This window comes from Enhydra lutris, unplaced genomic scaffold (assembly GCF_002288905.1).
Source record: "Enhydra lutris kenyoni isolate GAN:26980312 unplaced genomic scaffold, ASM228890v2 scaffoldscaffold90, whole genome shotgun sequence".
NCBI classification, from domain to species: domain Eukaryota; kingdom Metazoa; phylum Chordata; class Mammalia; order Carnivora; family Mustelidae; genus Enhydra; species Enhydra lutris.
The window spans coordinates 6,288,663-6,303,130 of NW_019154174.1; the positions used below are offsets into that span (position 1 = coordinate 6,288,663).

Genomic DNA, 14,468 nt, shown 5'->3' on the forward strand with positions numbered 1-14,468 from the left:
CATCTAAAAATCTAGAGTAGAGTGGTAGATAAAAACATGACCTCTAGCGTATGTATGCACATACATCTAGTATGCACACACACACACACACACACACACACACACACAGGACTTGGGCCATGGCCTGGCACATTATTAAGACCCAGTAAACAGAAGCAGTGTTGTCATCATGTCCCTATTCCCCACAGAGGCTCAAGTGTCCCCATCTTTTCCCTGAACTCCAACTCCCCAGTCTCATTGCTGTTCTAGAACCCTAGGCAGAAAAGTTCTCCTTAGAGCAGACAGTATGACCCCCCCCAAAAGAAACTCCTTTATGGGAACACCCTCTTTACAGTAGTCTCTGAGTCTAATTTTGAAATTGAAAATAAAACAGGAGCACCTGCATGGCTTAGTTGGTTGGGCAACTGACTCTTGATTTCAGCTCAGGTCATAATCTCAGGGTCAGGAGATCAAGCCCTGTGTTAGGCTCCACTGAGCACTCGTGCTGAGTCTGTTTGTCCCTCCCCTTCCCACCACTTGCATGTGCATGTTCTCTCTCTAAATAAACAAAATCCTTAAAAAACAAAACAAAAAACTTCTCCCAACTTTCATTAGGAAGTTGAGAAACATGAGGAAGGTAAAAAGAGATTCTGCAAATAAGGAAATAGAGCCAGAGAGGGTGAGAGGTTCTCTCGGGTGCCACAGATAGACACTGCCCCCCCCCCCAGGAATCCACTTATGTGGCTCTCAACTCTGAAAGATCGCTAAAGCATTAACAGAGCAGGAGACTCAGAAATGGGCATCCAGGTTCCAATCCTGGTGCTCCATCCACTAGCTGTGTGATCCTGGGCAAGTCACTTGGCCTTCCTAAACCTGTTTGCTTGTCTGTAAAATGGGGATTAATTCCTTGCTGGGCTGTAGCAAAGAAGAGAGAAATTATGCATCTACCTGGCCCAACGTGGACACATAACAGTAGCTGGGGTTGGCAGTTTGGGGACAGGGAGAGCAACTTTAGTTATAAGTCATGCCCAGAGCAGCAGGAGCTGGGGAGGGAGAAAGGCGTCCTGAGTGAGAGATCCAGGTCTCAGAGTGCTCAGACTCCCTCTTTGGGGAGGAGAGTCCTCCCCAGTTCTGCTTCCCAAGTTACTACAAACTACTTTCCAATATATACGGAATACTAAGCTATTGCTGTAAATGATAGAGGAAATAGTCTGATTTCAGAATATGTGCTCTGTGTTTGAGAGCCCACACTCTGAAGTCAGACTATGTGGACTGAAATCTGCCTTTACTATTTATTAACCATGGTGCCTTGGACAAAAGACTTCACTTCTCCATGCCTCAGTTTCCCCATCTGTAAAATGGACACAATAACAGTACTTACCTCACGGAGTTGTTGAAAAGATTTTGGGGACATTATGCATGTAGAGCTCTTAGAATATTACCTGGCGCAAAGTTAGTTATTTTGTTTATAATGGTCAAAAATTACTCTTAAATCTAAGTTGTCTGGAGTTAGGGTTGAGACTCACTCAAGCTGAGTAACAACAGATGGACCTCTGATTGCCTTAGAAGGAGGACAGGTGTAGTTAACAAGCTTGGGTCCATGTTGAATTGCACAGCTATGAGATGAGAGGACTGAGTTACAAAGGTGTTGACAGGGGCGCCTGGGTGGCTCAGTTGCTTGGGCAACTGTCTCCGGCTCAGGTCACGATCCCGGAGTCTCAGGATCAAGTCCCGCATCAGGCTCCCAGCTCTGTGGGAACTGTGCTTCTCCCTCTGACCTTCTCCCCTCTCATGTTCTCTCTTACTTGTTCTCTCTCTCAAATAAATAAATAAAATCTTAAAACAAAACAAACAAACAAACAAAACCAAAGGTGTTGACAACAATGTGGCAGGATTTGGTTGTTTTGTCTTCTACTTGCTACTTTTTGCTTAAGTTAAGGTTTAAAAATTGAACTCTCTCTGCCCTTGAGGAAAAGGAAACTAGTTTAATTGGAAATGGGCTGTGAGTTTCATGTGCTATTGAAACCCAGGGTGAAAAAATATGAAGTGGAATAAGAAGGGTTTGAGAGGGGAGGAAGAGGATCTTGGTGAAAGTCTCTGGCCTGGAAGAGGAAAGAAAGAGTCCTACTGCATGCCCTATGGCCATGCTCCAGAAAGGAGCCAGCCTTGAGAACAGGTGGCTGCCTGATCTTCCAGGAAACATGGGATCCTACATACAAGGAGTCTCGGCTGGCCCAAATTCTGGTGCCTCACACATGATATAGGGCAGAAGCCATGAACTTGAAGGGAGTACTGTGGGCTTGGACAGCAATTACCAACAGCAGTCAAGATGGACCAAAGATTAGAGTCTCCCCAGCACCAACATACACATGTGCTCAAGGGGACACACACACACACACACACACACTCCTTATCTAGGTAACACACCTCCTGGATTCTGGTGTGCCCTTAAGAGAAGAAAGCCCCAACTGTGACTGAGATGGGATTTCTGTTTAAAGTCACAAATTAAGTTATTTTATAGAAATATGTGAATATTTGTTGCGATACCAAAAACAAGGTGACCAGCCTGGTCCCCACATGTCCTGGTATTTTGGCTAGAGTCCTCCCTCCTTCAAGCCTGCTCATCCATTCCTCACCGCCAGTTTGAGGTCCAGATTTGGTAAGGAGGTGGTCTTCGGAATTAAGACAGACCTTAGGTTAAGTCTAGGTTCTGTCACTAACTGTGTGACTTGGACAGGTTATCACACTTAACTTTTCTGCACCTGCTTCTTCATCAGTAAAATGATATGCCTCCTTACAGCAGTTGGGAGGAGAGTGAAATGGAATAGTAGGGTAGTTTTCAAGCCATGTCCTGGAACCTCAAATCAAGACAATCTAATGTTTTCCAAACTTCATTCACGTCCTATCTTCCCAACTTTTGGAGATACCTGTATACAACCTCTACTATTGTTTATTTAATCTTGTTCTTTAAAAATGTCAACTCACTTTTTTATGGAAACAAATTTATTCAAAAAGGAAATTTCGTATCACTATCACAAACAGGAAATACCTATCATTCATCCTGGAGTGGTAAAAATAAATCCAACAAAATCAAAGCAATGCTATTCAGTTCTAGCTGGGTATGGTTACAGGCCAAAGCTCTGAGCTAAGGCTGGGGCTTTGTTTAAAAAAGATTATCTCAGTCACAAAAGGCCTTATACAGCCTTCTAGGAAATGTCCATAATAGGCAAATCTATAGAGACAGAAAGTAGATTAGTGATAGTTCAGGGCTCGCAACAGGAAGGGGGGGGGTTATAAAAATGTTCTAGAGTTGACTGTGGTGATAGCTGTACAACTCGATGAATATACTAAGAAACACTGAACTGTACATTTTACATGGGTGAGGTAGGGGTTTCCTAGTAGCAGAGCCGCTCCCTTGCTGTGACTGATTGAAAGTCAGCCATCGACACAAGGGTTTGTAGTTAAAATTAAATAACACAATATAATAAAAGAGCGAATTGTATGATGTGAGCCTTATCTTACTAAGGCTGTTACTAGAGAGAGGTGTTAAATCAGATTTTTTCACCTTGAGGAAAGTGATGTAAAGGGATGCAAAGACACTTGACCCAAGATCACTATTATTTAACGTAACAAGGTCTGTGACACTCCCTCCCAACCCCATCCTCTTTCAGCTTTTGTCCTTTGTGAAAGGATTCAGTCCTAGGCACTCAGTAGTAGCTACTATTTCCCCACACACCTGCCAATCAAGTGAGACTAACCCGAGTTTATAGGTCTCGCTACTCAGCCACTGACCTGCATCATGACTCTGCAGAAAATCGCTCTGAGCCTCACTTTTCTTGTAAATGTGGATAACAGCACCTGCCTCGAGAGGTTGTAATAAGTATGACAGCAGATACTCAGGTACGGCTTCAGACACACAGAGCTGTCCTTAGACTCCCCCCTGGGGTAGCGGAGGAAGCAGCAGCAGCGCTCGAAATCAAGGGCCAAAGTAACTTAGAGCTCTGGGGTCTCGGTTTCCTTGACTGTGCAATGGGGAGACAGCGGATACCAGGGTGCAAGTAACTGGAAGAACCCAACCGTCCTCGGCCAGTCCCGGGATCCAGCAGGGGGAAACCGAGGCCCAGAGGGGCTCAAACGCCGCCCACGCTCGAACATCGCTAGTCCGAAACTCGCGGGCTGAGGGGTTTAGGGACACTTCGGCATCGGACCCAGCCTAGATGACCCCAGGATGCCACCGCAGCTTGCGCTGAGCCTCAGAGGCACGCTCCTCCACCCAGGCACCGGCGGCCTACAGAGAAACCGCGAGCCGCCAGCCTCGCCGCACAGCCGCCCACTGCCCTTCCCGAAGCTGCGCCGCGCGTGCCGGTATCCCCGAGCTCCGGACCACTGCCCTTCCCGAAGCTGCGCCGCGCGTGCCGGTATCCCCGAGCTCCGGAAGTCCGCCTGCGGCCGCTCTAGGACGGAAGCGCGCCGCTCGGTGCCCTTAACCCCTGCGACGCCGTGGCGCGCTCGCCCGCGCTCGGCCGTTGCGGAGACACGCGTCTCTCCTTTGTTTCCTCCGAGCTTCACAAAAGGCTGTGAGGGGAGAGGGCCAGGGCATCCCATTCTACAGACGAGGCCACTGAAGTCACACAGCAGCTGAGCCAGAGTCCAGGCGCCCCATTTGAGGCTGTTCTCATTTACTCCAACCGCCTCTCTTGGCCTCCCTTACTGTGACTTAAAAATAAATATATTAAATCCTCAACGGGGGTTATTACAGACTACCACGAACTTTTGCTTTTCTTTGGTATCGCAATTCCTAATTTCCTAGAGTGCCCGTAATCCTACTCGTAATTCTAAAAATTAAAGGTTGGAGATAACTATTACTTTCACAAAAATTGGGTTTACACACAGCTGCTCAGGTGCTCTGCACTTGGTTCCCACTGTTCCTGACATGTTCAAAGATGTTTGACCCCAAAGATGAGGCAAAGATTATTGGCCCCATCCTTCAGATGAGGCAACTGAAGTCCAGGCTGGGGAGTACCTTGCCCAAGATTACACAAGTTAATGCAAATCAGCTGAATATGAAAACCTCCATTCCTACCCTATCCTGACCATTAGCTACACCACCAGCTGCCTCTCAGAGGTGATTGGAGGAACAAAGGAGGGGACTGGGAGAAAAGCCATTGCCAAATGAAAATCAGTAGACAGAAGTCAGGGAATGGAAAGTGAGTTACTGTGCTCTATCTACCCTTGTGGTTGCCCTGGATGGGGCCCTGGGTGGCCAATCAGACACAGACCTGCCTTCACAGAGGTGCGGCAACTCAGGCAACTGCTGTGGGGATTCTGCCCATTTCTGAGTATGCCTATTCCAATTATGCATTCTGACACGGAGGAAACAACCACAGAATGGGTTTGGGGACCCACTGGACTCACTGTGAGCTAGACCTGAGCTTAGTGAGGTCTGGGTGTCCAGGAGCACAGAGTTGACTACTATAGTAGAAATGTAACCACAAGAGTAGAATTTTGCCAGCGGAGAAAGGGAGATGTGTTTCCTTTCCTTCTTATGTTCATTTGTCATTGATGAACATCTACCACTTACCAGGCATGACACTATTTACCTAGACCCTGGGAGGACAGAGATGAACATGGTAGCCTTATTCTAGCAAGGGAAGTGAGCTGTTAAGCAAAAGAGGATGTGCAGTGACTAACCAGTGACCTGACCTAGTTTGAGGGTCAGGGAAGCTTCCTGAAAGAGACAAAATCTAAGCCAAGGCCTGAAAGATAAGTAGGCACTGGCCAGGAAGAAAGAAAGAAGAGAGGAAGGGAAGAGTTCCCCAGGCAGAGGGTGCCACAACTGATAGGAGAACTAGCCTGCCCAGCCTCGGTGTATTAGAAAGTCTGTGTGTTAGATGAATTTGGGAAAGAGGGGAAAGAGAGATGGCAGTGGCCACTCTGAGCACGGCCTTGTCTGCCTTGATAAGGAGTTTGGTGGAAGAACTGCTTGGGCAAAAGCAGGTGTAGAAAGGGCACCCTGAGGCCATGTGGCTGGAGGGCAGAAGTGAGATGAGTATATGGAACAGTTAGTGAAGAGGCTACAGAGTTGAGACCTTAGCCTGTGGGCCAAGCACATGGACACAGATGAGCAGAGTAAGCACCGGGGAGTGGCTGAGATTGTGGTGACCAGAAAACACATGCTTTGTCTCCAAGAGAAGCCAATGCTCCACGCCCCCTGGTGATTACCATACTTGGAAGCACTCAGTATCTCAGACCTTCTGCTTTGTCAAAGGGAGCTGCGAGCTGGCCCACCTGGGTGGCTCAGTCAGTTGAGTGTTTGGTGGTTTCGGCTTGGGTCAGGGTCTCATGGGTTGTGAGACTGAACGCTGCGCCAGGCTCCATGCTTAGTGGGGATTCTGCTTGAGGTTTTCTGTATCCCTTTCCCACCGGCCCTCCCCTGCCTCTATCTCTCTAAAATAAATACACAAATCTTTAAAAAAAAAAAAAAAAAAAGGTAGCTAGGAGTTTAGATTTTTATATGAAATCTTTTGATTTTAAATGTTGGCAACACCAGCAAGCAAATCATACCCATAGGCCAGTGGTTCCCAAACTCTGCAGCAGATCAGCATCACCTGTGGAGCTTTCTAAAACTCCTGATGCCCAGTCACAGCCTTAAACCAGTTAAAATGTCTGGGGTAGAAGCCAGGCATCAGAATTCCCCAGGTGGTTCCATTGTGCAGCAACGTTTGAGAACCACTGCCATAGGTCAGTACATCTTTTGGGTATTGCCAGGCAAAGCCACAGGGAGCCATGGGATATTTTAGAGCAGGGGAGAAGTTGATCAGTTCAGAGTTTATAGAAAATCAATCCTTAGAAGGAAGGGAGTGTAAGTGTAGTCTGGGGTGAGAAAGGGCCTGGGGCCCTTGGGGCAGTACTGGGATCCTGGCAGGGCAACCACCCATCCCCGTTTTCCCAGGGTTTCCCAGGAATAGGACTTGAAATGCTAAAACCAGGGAAGTCCTGGGCAAACCCAGATGCTTGTTCACCCTACATCCTGCCCCTGAAATAGTTCTGTCTCCCCAGATTTCTGGGGGACTGAAGTCATAGACTGACTACATTCTAGAAAGTTCCTGGGAAATAAGCTGTCTGTCTTCCTAGGGTACATTCATCCAGGGCTCTGATCCCCCGGCTCGACAGCCTTGTGCAGGGAGCTAGAAACAGGGAGAGGACTTGGACCTATCTGTTCTCCATCTGGCAGAGCATTCCTAGTCAAAGCCAAGTCCATGGACTATAACCTGGCAATAGAAAGGAGCACAATATTGATCCAAGCAACAGTACAGATGAGTTCCAAAAACATGATGCTGAGTGAAACAGATGCACAGAAGTACATCCTTATAATTCCATGCATAGAAGTTCTAGAACAGGTTACCCTAATCAAAACAAAACCAGAACAGTGATTGCCTCTGAGGAGTTGGGGTGGGGGTTGCAAGTGGCGCAAGGGGCAACAGGAAACTTTCCAGAAGGGATAATGATGTATTTGGTGAGAGCGTGCGTTATGCAGATGCATGCATTTGTTGAAACTCATGGAATCATAAAATTAATACCTATGCATTTCACTATGTGGATATTTTATTTCAAGGGACAAGACAAATCTGTAAATACTGGACCCTTAGTTAATGATGGGCATGCTGAAGTACTTAGAGGGAAGTACCCTATCGTCTGCAACTTATTTTAAGTGTGTCAAGAAATAAGCTAGATTGACAGATGGATGGATTAGGAGATGTGATAAACAGATACAGTAAGATGTTACAGAATCTAGGTGGGGAGTATGGGGGTGTCACCTGTGTAATTCTAACAACTTTGCTGCATGTTTCAAACTTTTTATAATAAAATATCATGGACTCTATTTTCTTAACAAAGGACTTATAACTTCCTACAGATGATATAATTTATTGAAGGTAAACTCCAAGAAAGCAACAAGTTTTTTCCATTTCCCAGGGCCTAGAAGAGTCCCTAGCCAACAGTAAGTGCACAATAAATACATGTTGCTACAAATAAAGGAATTCTGCCCCTGCTGAGCTGGCAGACTGATGCCTAAGACGGAAACCAACACAGACCATCCCAAGGCAATGCCTGATGTTTTGTGAAATGGGCACAGGAGGAGGCAGGGGGCATGACAACGGAAGTCATGGGGAAGCCAAGGTTAGGAAAAAAAAAAGAATGTGTCCCCCATATGAAGAGAGGATAAGAGGGACGCTCCTGGCTGAGCAAACAGCATGAACAAAGACCCACAGGTGAGAAACAGCACAGTATGATTATAAGCAGTTCTCAGGGGAACAGTGCAGGGGTGGTGGGGAAGGGGCAGGGGGTAGCTCCATCCTGCCAGGAAGGAGGGTTTTCACCCAGGGCAGTACCAGTGGGCTTCTGAGACTGCCCAGCTGCTAGGTGGAGAAGGGACTGGGGGTGGGCAAAAGGGAAGCAGGAAACCCACCAGGAGGTACCTAGCAAACAGGAGGGCCCTAAAGAAAGGGGCAGATGGGAGAGTTACTCAGGATAGAGACTTAAAGAACTCTGACTTCCAGGCGCTCTGATCTGGGGACTGAGGGGCCATTTTTGGGTGCAGGTGATGGGAGGAACAGGTTGGGAGGAGGAGGGGACCAAGGGTCTGGGCATCCCAGGGGTCTTTGAGTCTAGAGGGAGGGCGCAGCACTTGGATGCAGAGACCTGGACGCCGTTCATTCCAAGAGTAGGTGGACCTGGTAGGGAGCGTTCATGAAGAGAAGAGCTAGGCCGGACAAGAGATGTTTAAGGGATCAGGAGGAGGAGAGAGTCATGAGCCGAAGAGAATAGGGGAGCACTAGAGGCCAGGGCCTGAGAGCCAGGGATGGATGAATTTCCAAAAAGAGAGCATGGACATTGGGAGGGACTGGAAGGGGGGAGGCAGGGAGGGCATGGTAAGGTGATGACTGGGGGGCGTTGCCATGAAAGAGGTGGATTTTACTTTATTTTATTATTATTTTTTTTAAATTTATTTATTTGACAGACAGAGATCACAGAGAGAGAGGAGGAAGCAGGCTCCCCGATGAGCAGGGAGCCCAATGCGGGGCTCGATCCCAGGACCCCGGGATCATGACCTGAGCCAAAGGCAGAGGCTTTAACCCACTGAGCCACCCAGGTGCCCCTAGAGGTGGATTTTAAACCAGAGTTTAAAACAGAGTGGATCAGGGAGCTGGAGGGGGCAGGCCTGGGAGAGAGGACAGATTGCTGGTGTCTGGGACCAAGGGAGGGACAGGAACGGGGGTGACTCGAACTTCAGCCTTTCAAGTGTGCTCGGAAATGGACTTTTCCTCCCCAGTCTAACCAACAGGCAAGTCTCTGGCCTCTCTCCCTACACCCTCATATCCTCATCTGTAAAATGAGTAACATGAAAATAGCTGCTATTTATTGAGCACTCATATGTGTCAAAGCCAAAGACACTCTCTCCGTGAACTTCCTCATCTAATCCTTACAACACTCTCACCAGGCTGATGTTACTAGTATCCCCAGTTTACAGATGAGAAAACTGAGGCCCAGAAAGGTTAAGTCACTTGGCTCAAGGTCACAAGCAAATGAATGGAGATGCTGGTATTCAAACCCAGAGCCTGTGGTCTGGGCTTTGACGCTGTTCTACTAAGCCATACGAGGCACTCTATAGTTGACAGAGCCCTTGTGTCAACTCCTGGGATGACCGAGGGGAATAAGGAGATGACCGCCACACCCAAAAAATGCTGGGTGAAGATGCCCACGACCTAATCCCAGAACCAGTGAATGTTACTTTATGCAAACGAGATTTTGTAGGTGGGATTTAGTTAAGGGTCCTGAGATGGGAAGTCTCCTGCACCATCCAGATGGGCCCAATGCAGCCTCCTTTGAAGAGGGAGGCAGGAGAGGCAGAGACAGACGGGATGATGGAAGAAGAGACAGAGACTGGAAGAAGCCGCGCTGAACATGGGGGAGGGGTGCAAGTCAAGGAATGCGGGTGGTGCGTAGAAGCTGGAAAAGGCTGGGAAACAGACACTCCCCCACAGGCTCCTGGAGGAACCAGGAAAAATTTCCTTTTCCTGCTGATACCTTGATTTTAGCCCGGTGAGACTAATTTTGCACCTCTGGTCTCCAGAACGGTAAGATCATGAATCTGTGTTTCTTTAAGTGACTAAGTACGTTTGTGGTCATCTGTTGCGGCAGCAAGAAGAAATGAACATACCATGTCACTGTACATCTCGTCTGCTCCACTGACTCCACTGTGACAACTATGACAGCTGCTATCAGAAAACAGCTCTCCATTTAAAACAGTTTTTTAAAGTTCCAGTTTGGTCCCTCTGAACCTTTTAACCTTTGTTACAAATAAAAAGAGGGCTAAAACACCTAACTCTAACACTTTGCCAGGCAGAGTGCATGTTATTTGAAGGTTCCCACAAACCACTAGGGCAGATGAGGCCTAGTTATTGCCCCCATTGCTCAGATGAACAAACTAAGGCTCAGAGAGGGGAAATGGGATGCAGAGAGCCACACACCTAGTGAGTGACAGAGCCAGGATTTGAACTTCAGATCTACCACACCGAGGTTCCTATCTCACACTCTACCTCCTCAGAGAAGCCTTCCTGGATAGCCTCAGCATATTCATCTATTCATTCATTCACCAGTTGCTATCACTGCTCTATGCCCAGTGTGGTGCTAGATAAGGCTGAGGACCAAGATCAACCCTCAGGAGCCCAAAAGCTAGTGGACAAGACAGACACACAAATGAGCCATCCCAAACAGCCTGATAAATGCCAAGACAAAGAGGAGGAGGCACAGCGGGTGATGGAAGCCCAAAAGAAGGGAAACCGATTGAGCCAGGGGTCCGGGAAGACCTCCTGGAGGAGGCGGTGATTGAGGAGAGGACAAGTAAGACTCAGCCAGAAGTGTGGGGAGGGGTTCCAGTGGAGGGATGGCTAAGCAGAGGCAGGGGTACAATGTTGCAGCTTCTTGAGGGCAAGGAACAGGTTGGGTCATATCAGACCCCAAAGTCCCTCCAGGCCTCTGTGTTCCTGTGTATGATCCTGTGTATGAACAGGAATCATGGTACAGGTGCCCAGAGCTTTGGTAATTGCTGGGCCCGGCGGGGGGGGGGGGGGGGGGCGCTGAACAGGAAGAAGAGGGGTCCTGGGATTCCCAAAGGAGGAGGGCTGAAGGTCAGGAAGGGTCAAAGCTAAGGGGACAGGGCAGGGTGGAGGGAGTTTGGGGAGGCAGGGTCCTGGCTTAAGCTCCCATTCTATGTCTGACTCATGGTATGACTATAGGAAGGTGCCCTTAGAGCCTCAGTGACTCCATCTGAGAAATGGAGCATGAGACAAAGCTGTCTCCAGAGACCCTCCCCAGCCCTGACGGGGAAATGACATGACACAAAATTACAAAAGGGTCTTTATTTGTAAAAAGCCAAAGGGGCCCTTGGGGCGACAGGACAGGCAGGCCGGCTTCTCAGGGGTCAGGGGCATTTGGGCAGATGCGCTTGAGTGGGGGGGCGCCCTCCGAATCCTCTGTGTCACCCTGGGCTGCCTCGGGGACAGGTGGCACTGGCTCAAAGACGGGGTAAGCTTCAGGGGCCTGGAGAGGAAGGGCGGACAGGCGTGAGCTCCACCCAAACCCAGGAGTGCAGCCTCCTAGCCCCTGCCTTCTCCATCACCTCCACTGCACTCCCCTCCTGGACCTAGGAGTCTCGCCCAGGCTGGGGGCCCCAGGAAGCAGAGGAAGGAGGGTACCAGAAACAACAACACTGTTTTGGGGGAAGAAGGTGATACTTGCTATTTCTGGAAAATGCATTAAGGTAGTCCTTGTGGGAAAAGTCAGAAGTTGTGGGGGACTGACTCTCTTAAGCTAATTTGACAGTTTAGGACTAAAATAAAAAAAAAAATAAAATAAAATACTTGGAGGAGCACCATGATCTTTTCAGGCTTTTAATGGTCTTAAATCTGCCCCAATCCAGCCCACAGGACTTTGTCTTAAAACACCCTTTCCTTTTCTGTCCCCAGAACCCAGCCTCTGAGACTTGAGCTATGCCTGAGGTCTCCACTTCCTGCCTGGACCTCAGGAGTACAGCCCCCCAGCCTTCAGCTGCCCCAGAGCCCCCACTGCATCAGCGACCTGGGAGTCCAGCCTTCCGGCCTCTCTCACCTCAGCCTCCAGCAATTCGGGAACAGGCTCCTCCTTGGTCAGCATTGGGGGTTCATCGGTGCTGCCTGCAGTTACGGCTCCAGGATCTAAAACATCAAGTGAAGAGACATTCCCTGAGCAGCTGCTCTGTACCACAGCACAGACCCGGGGCCAGGGGATACCGAGGAGGGCGCTGAGAACCTGGCTGCAAGCCAGGCAGAAGCCACAGGAAGGACATGGAAGTGGGATCGCGACATGGTGAGCAGGATTTGATCAGAGAGACAAATGGGGCACATCTGAGGCAGACAGAACATATGTTTCATATGTTTAGTGAGTACAGATTGTGAGGCTGGACTCCCTGGGTTCAAATCCTGACCTTGAGCCTGTGACTTAATTCCTCTGGGCCTCAGTTTCCCCATCTGTAAATGGGGATAATGAGAAGTAATTCCCACAGGAGACTGTGGCGAGCATGAAATGAGATGTTATGGATAAAGCCCTTAGCTTTATCCGGTGTCTTGCCCACAGCACCGGCTCAATAAATGCCTGTTGTTTTTCTCTTAGTAAAGGTGCGATCGAGACACAGTCCACAAGCCCAGGTCATGGTATTGTTGGAAAGGAACAAGGAGACCAGCAGGGGTCACTCACTGGGCCCAAAGGGCAAAGTGGAGGAATCAAAGGCCATAGGGAGCCACTGAAGTCTTTGAAGCACAAACGATCCTGCCAAATTTGTGCTTTAGAAAAAGGTGGTCTGGCATCTGTGTCAAGGAGACCCATAAGAAGGCTGGAGCCAGGCAGGGGTGAGAGATGGCGCTTGTAGACCCATTTGGGAGGTGGTTCGGACCAGGCAGGGTTTTGACTATTTGAAACAAAGAGGAGCTGAGGAGGAATTCTGCCCCAAGATGCTGGCTCACTGGCTATGTGAGCTGGGGAGACTTCTTTCTCTGGGTTTCAGCTCCTCACCCACTTATGGGGATCATAACCTTCATGGGGTTATAGTAAGGATATAAAACATGTTCAGTGCTTAGAAGGGTGTCTGGGACACAGAGCTCAGTAAGTCTTAGCTGTTATTTTCACGTCCTAATCACGCTCAGGAATATCACTGTTATTTACTCCTCAACAAATATTTATTGAGCACATTCTATATGTTCCACGCTGTTCTGAGGATTTAGTAATGAACAGAAGCAACATGAGCCCAAGGTTCAGAAAGCTGACATGAGGTGGGAGCCGGAAAAGAAACTGGAGTAGTAAAAAAAATAAAACTTACATGGAAATCTCAGACAGTGACTAGTTATCTAAAGACCTAGAGAAGCCAGATGAATGAGACATTCACAGGAGATAGGGCGGTGACTTTCTGCAGGAGTCAGGGAAGGCCTCCGGGAGGGAATAACATAGGAGGGGAACAGGTACAGGTACAGGTAAGCTGCTGGGTTCAACTTTGCAGAGGACAAGACTCAGAGGAGAGGGCTGCCGGGAGTCACCTGGTCCTACCTCTCTCTTGGCCCAGCCGTGGGGGCTGAGCATCCTCTGGGACCCCTTCCGGTGGTCCAGCAGGTGACACAGGGCGGCTGGGCTGGGGGGTGCCCCCAGGGCTGGGTTCAGTGCCCTTTTGCAGGGAGCCTTCCGAATGGAAACTCTGGTTACTGTTCTCATCTGTGGGAGCAAAAGCCGAGCGGGTTGGGCCTGAGGGTCCCAAGCCCCTCCCTCAACCTCCCAGCCCACACCACCCCCGAAATCCCAGGATCCCTAACATACCATTGAGATCCAGCAGGATGAGAGGGCCACCCCCTCGGGGACTGGCGCCCCTGCCCCGCCGCTCCCGGCCTCGGGATCTCTCTCCCCCACCACCTGCCCTCCGTCGCTCCTGGGGGTTAGAGGGATAAGGGTCAGTGACAGCTTTTCAGTTAGTGCTTGCAAAGCCCTCCAGTGTACAAATAAGGAAACTGAGGCAAAGAGAAGCAAAAGGCCCTGCATCAGGTGACAGTGGTTGGTACCGTGAGTTAGGTCTTGAACTCAGGGTTCTGAAACAAGAAAAAGGGAGAAGGGGGTGGAGTTGCCAGTAATTGTTAGCATCTGTCTTGGCTGCTGCATTTGAGGTCTCAGAGTGGGACTGGAGGTGGAGGCCAGGGTTGGGAGGGGCCTGCCTGAGGTTGCACAGATGAAGGGCCTAGTGTGGGAGAGTCTGCTCACCTCCTCCTGGGGGTCCACCACTGGCACCCACTTGAAGATACGAAGGGAAGTGTCGCCCACAGTCACCCAGCGCTTCTCCCTGTGGGAGGGTGGGGGGGACTGGGTCAGAGTTCTGAGGAGAGCCCCCCCCCCCCCCCCCCCCCCCCCCCCCCCCC

The 14,468-nt window shown here is 49.4% G+C and overlaps 1 protein-coding gene across 2 annotated transcripts in view; it reads right to left on the bottom strand.

The window, feature by feature from the left end:
- LOC111162339 (BCL tumor suppressor 7C) overlaps positions 1-14,468 on the bottom strand; it is a 39,215-nt gene that overhangs the window by 23,911 nt on the left and 836 nt on the right. Inside the window, exons 2-6 of one of the 2 annotated variants that reach the window (XM_022526703.1) lie at positions 14,314-14,392; positions 13,879-13,987; positions 13,615-13,776; positions 12,148-12,233; positions 11,385-11,580 (exon numbers count right to left, since the gene is read on the bottom strand). In XM_022526703.1, coding sequence (XP_022382411.1) covers positions 11,455-11,580; positions 12,148-12,233; positions 13,615-13,776; positions 13,879-13,987; positions 14,314-14,392 — 562 coding nt within the window. In that variant the 3' untranslated portion in view covers positions 11,385-11,454. Of the gene's footprint in view, positions 1-11,384; positions 11,581-12,147; positions 12,234-13,614; positions 13,777-13,878; positions 13,988-14,313; positions 14,393-14,468 lie in introns of those variants that run through there. The other variant, XM_022526702.1, reaches the window with a different exon arrangement.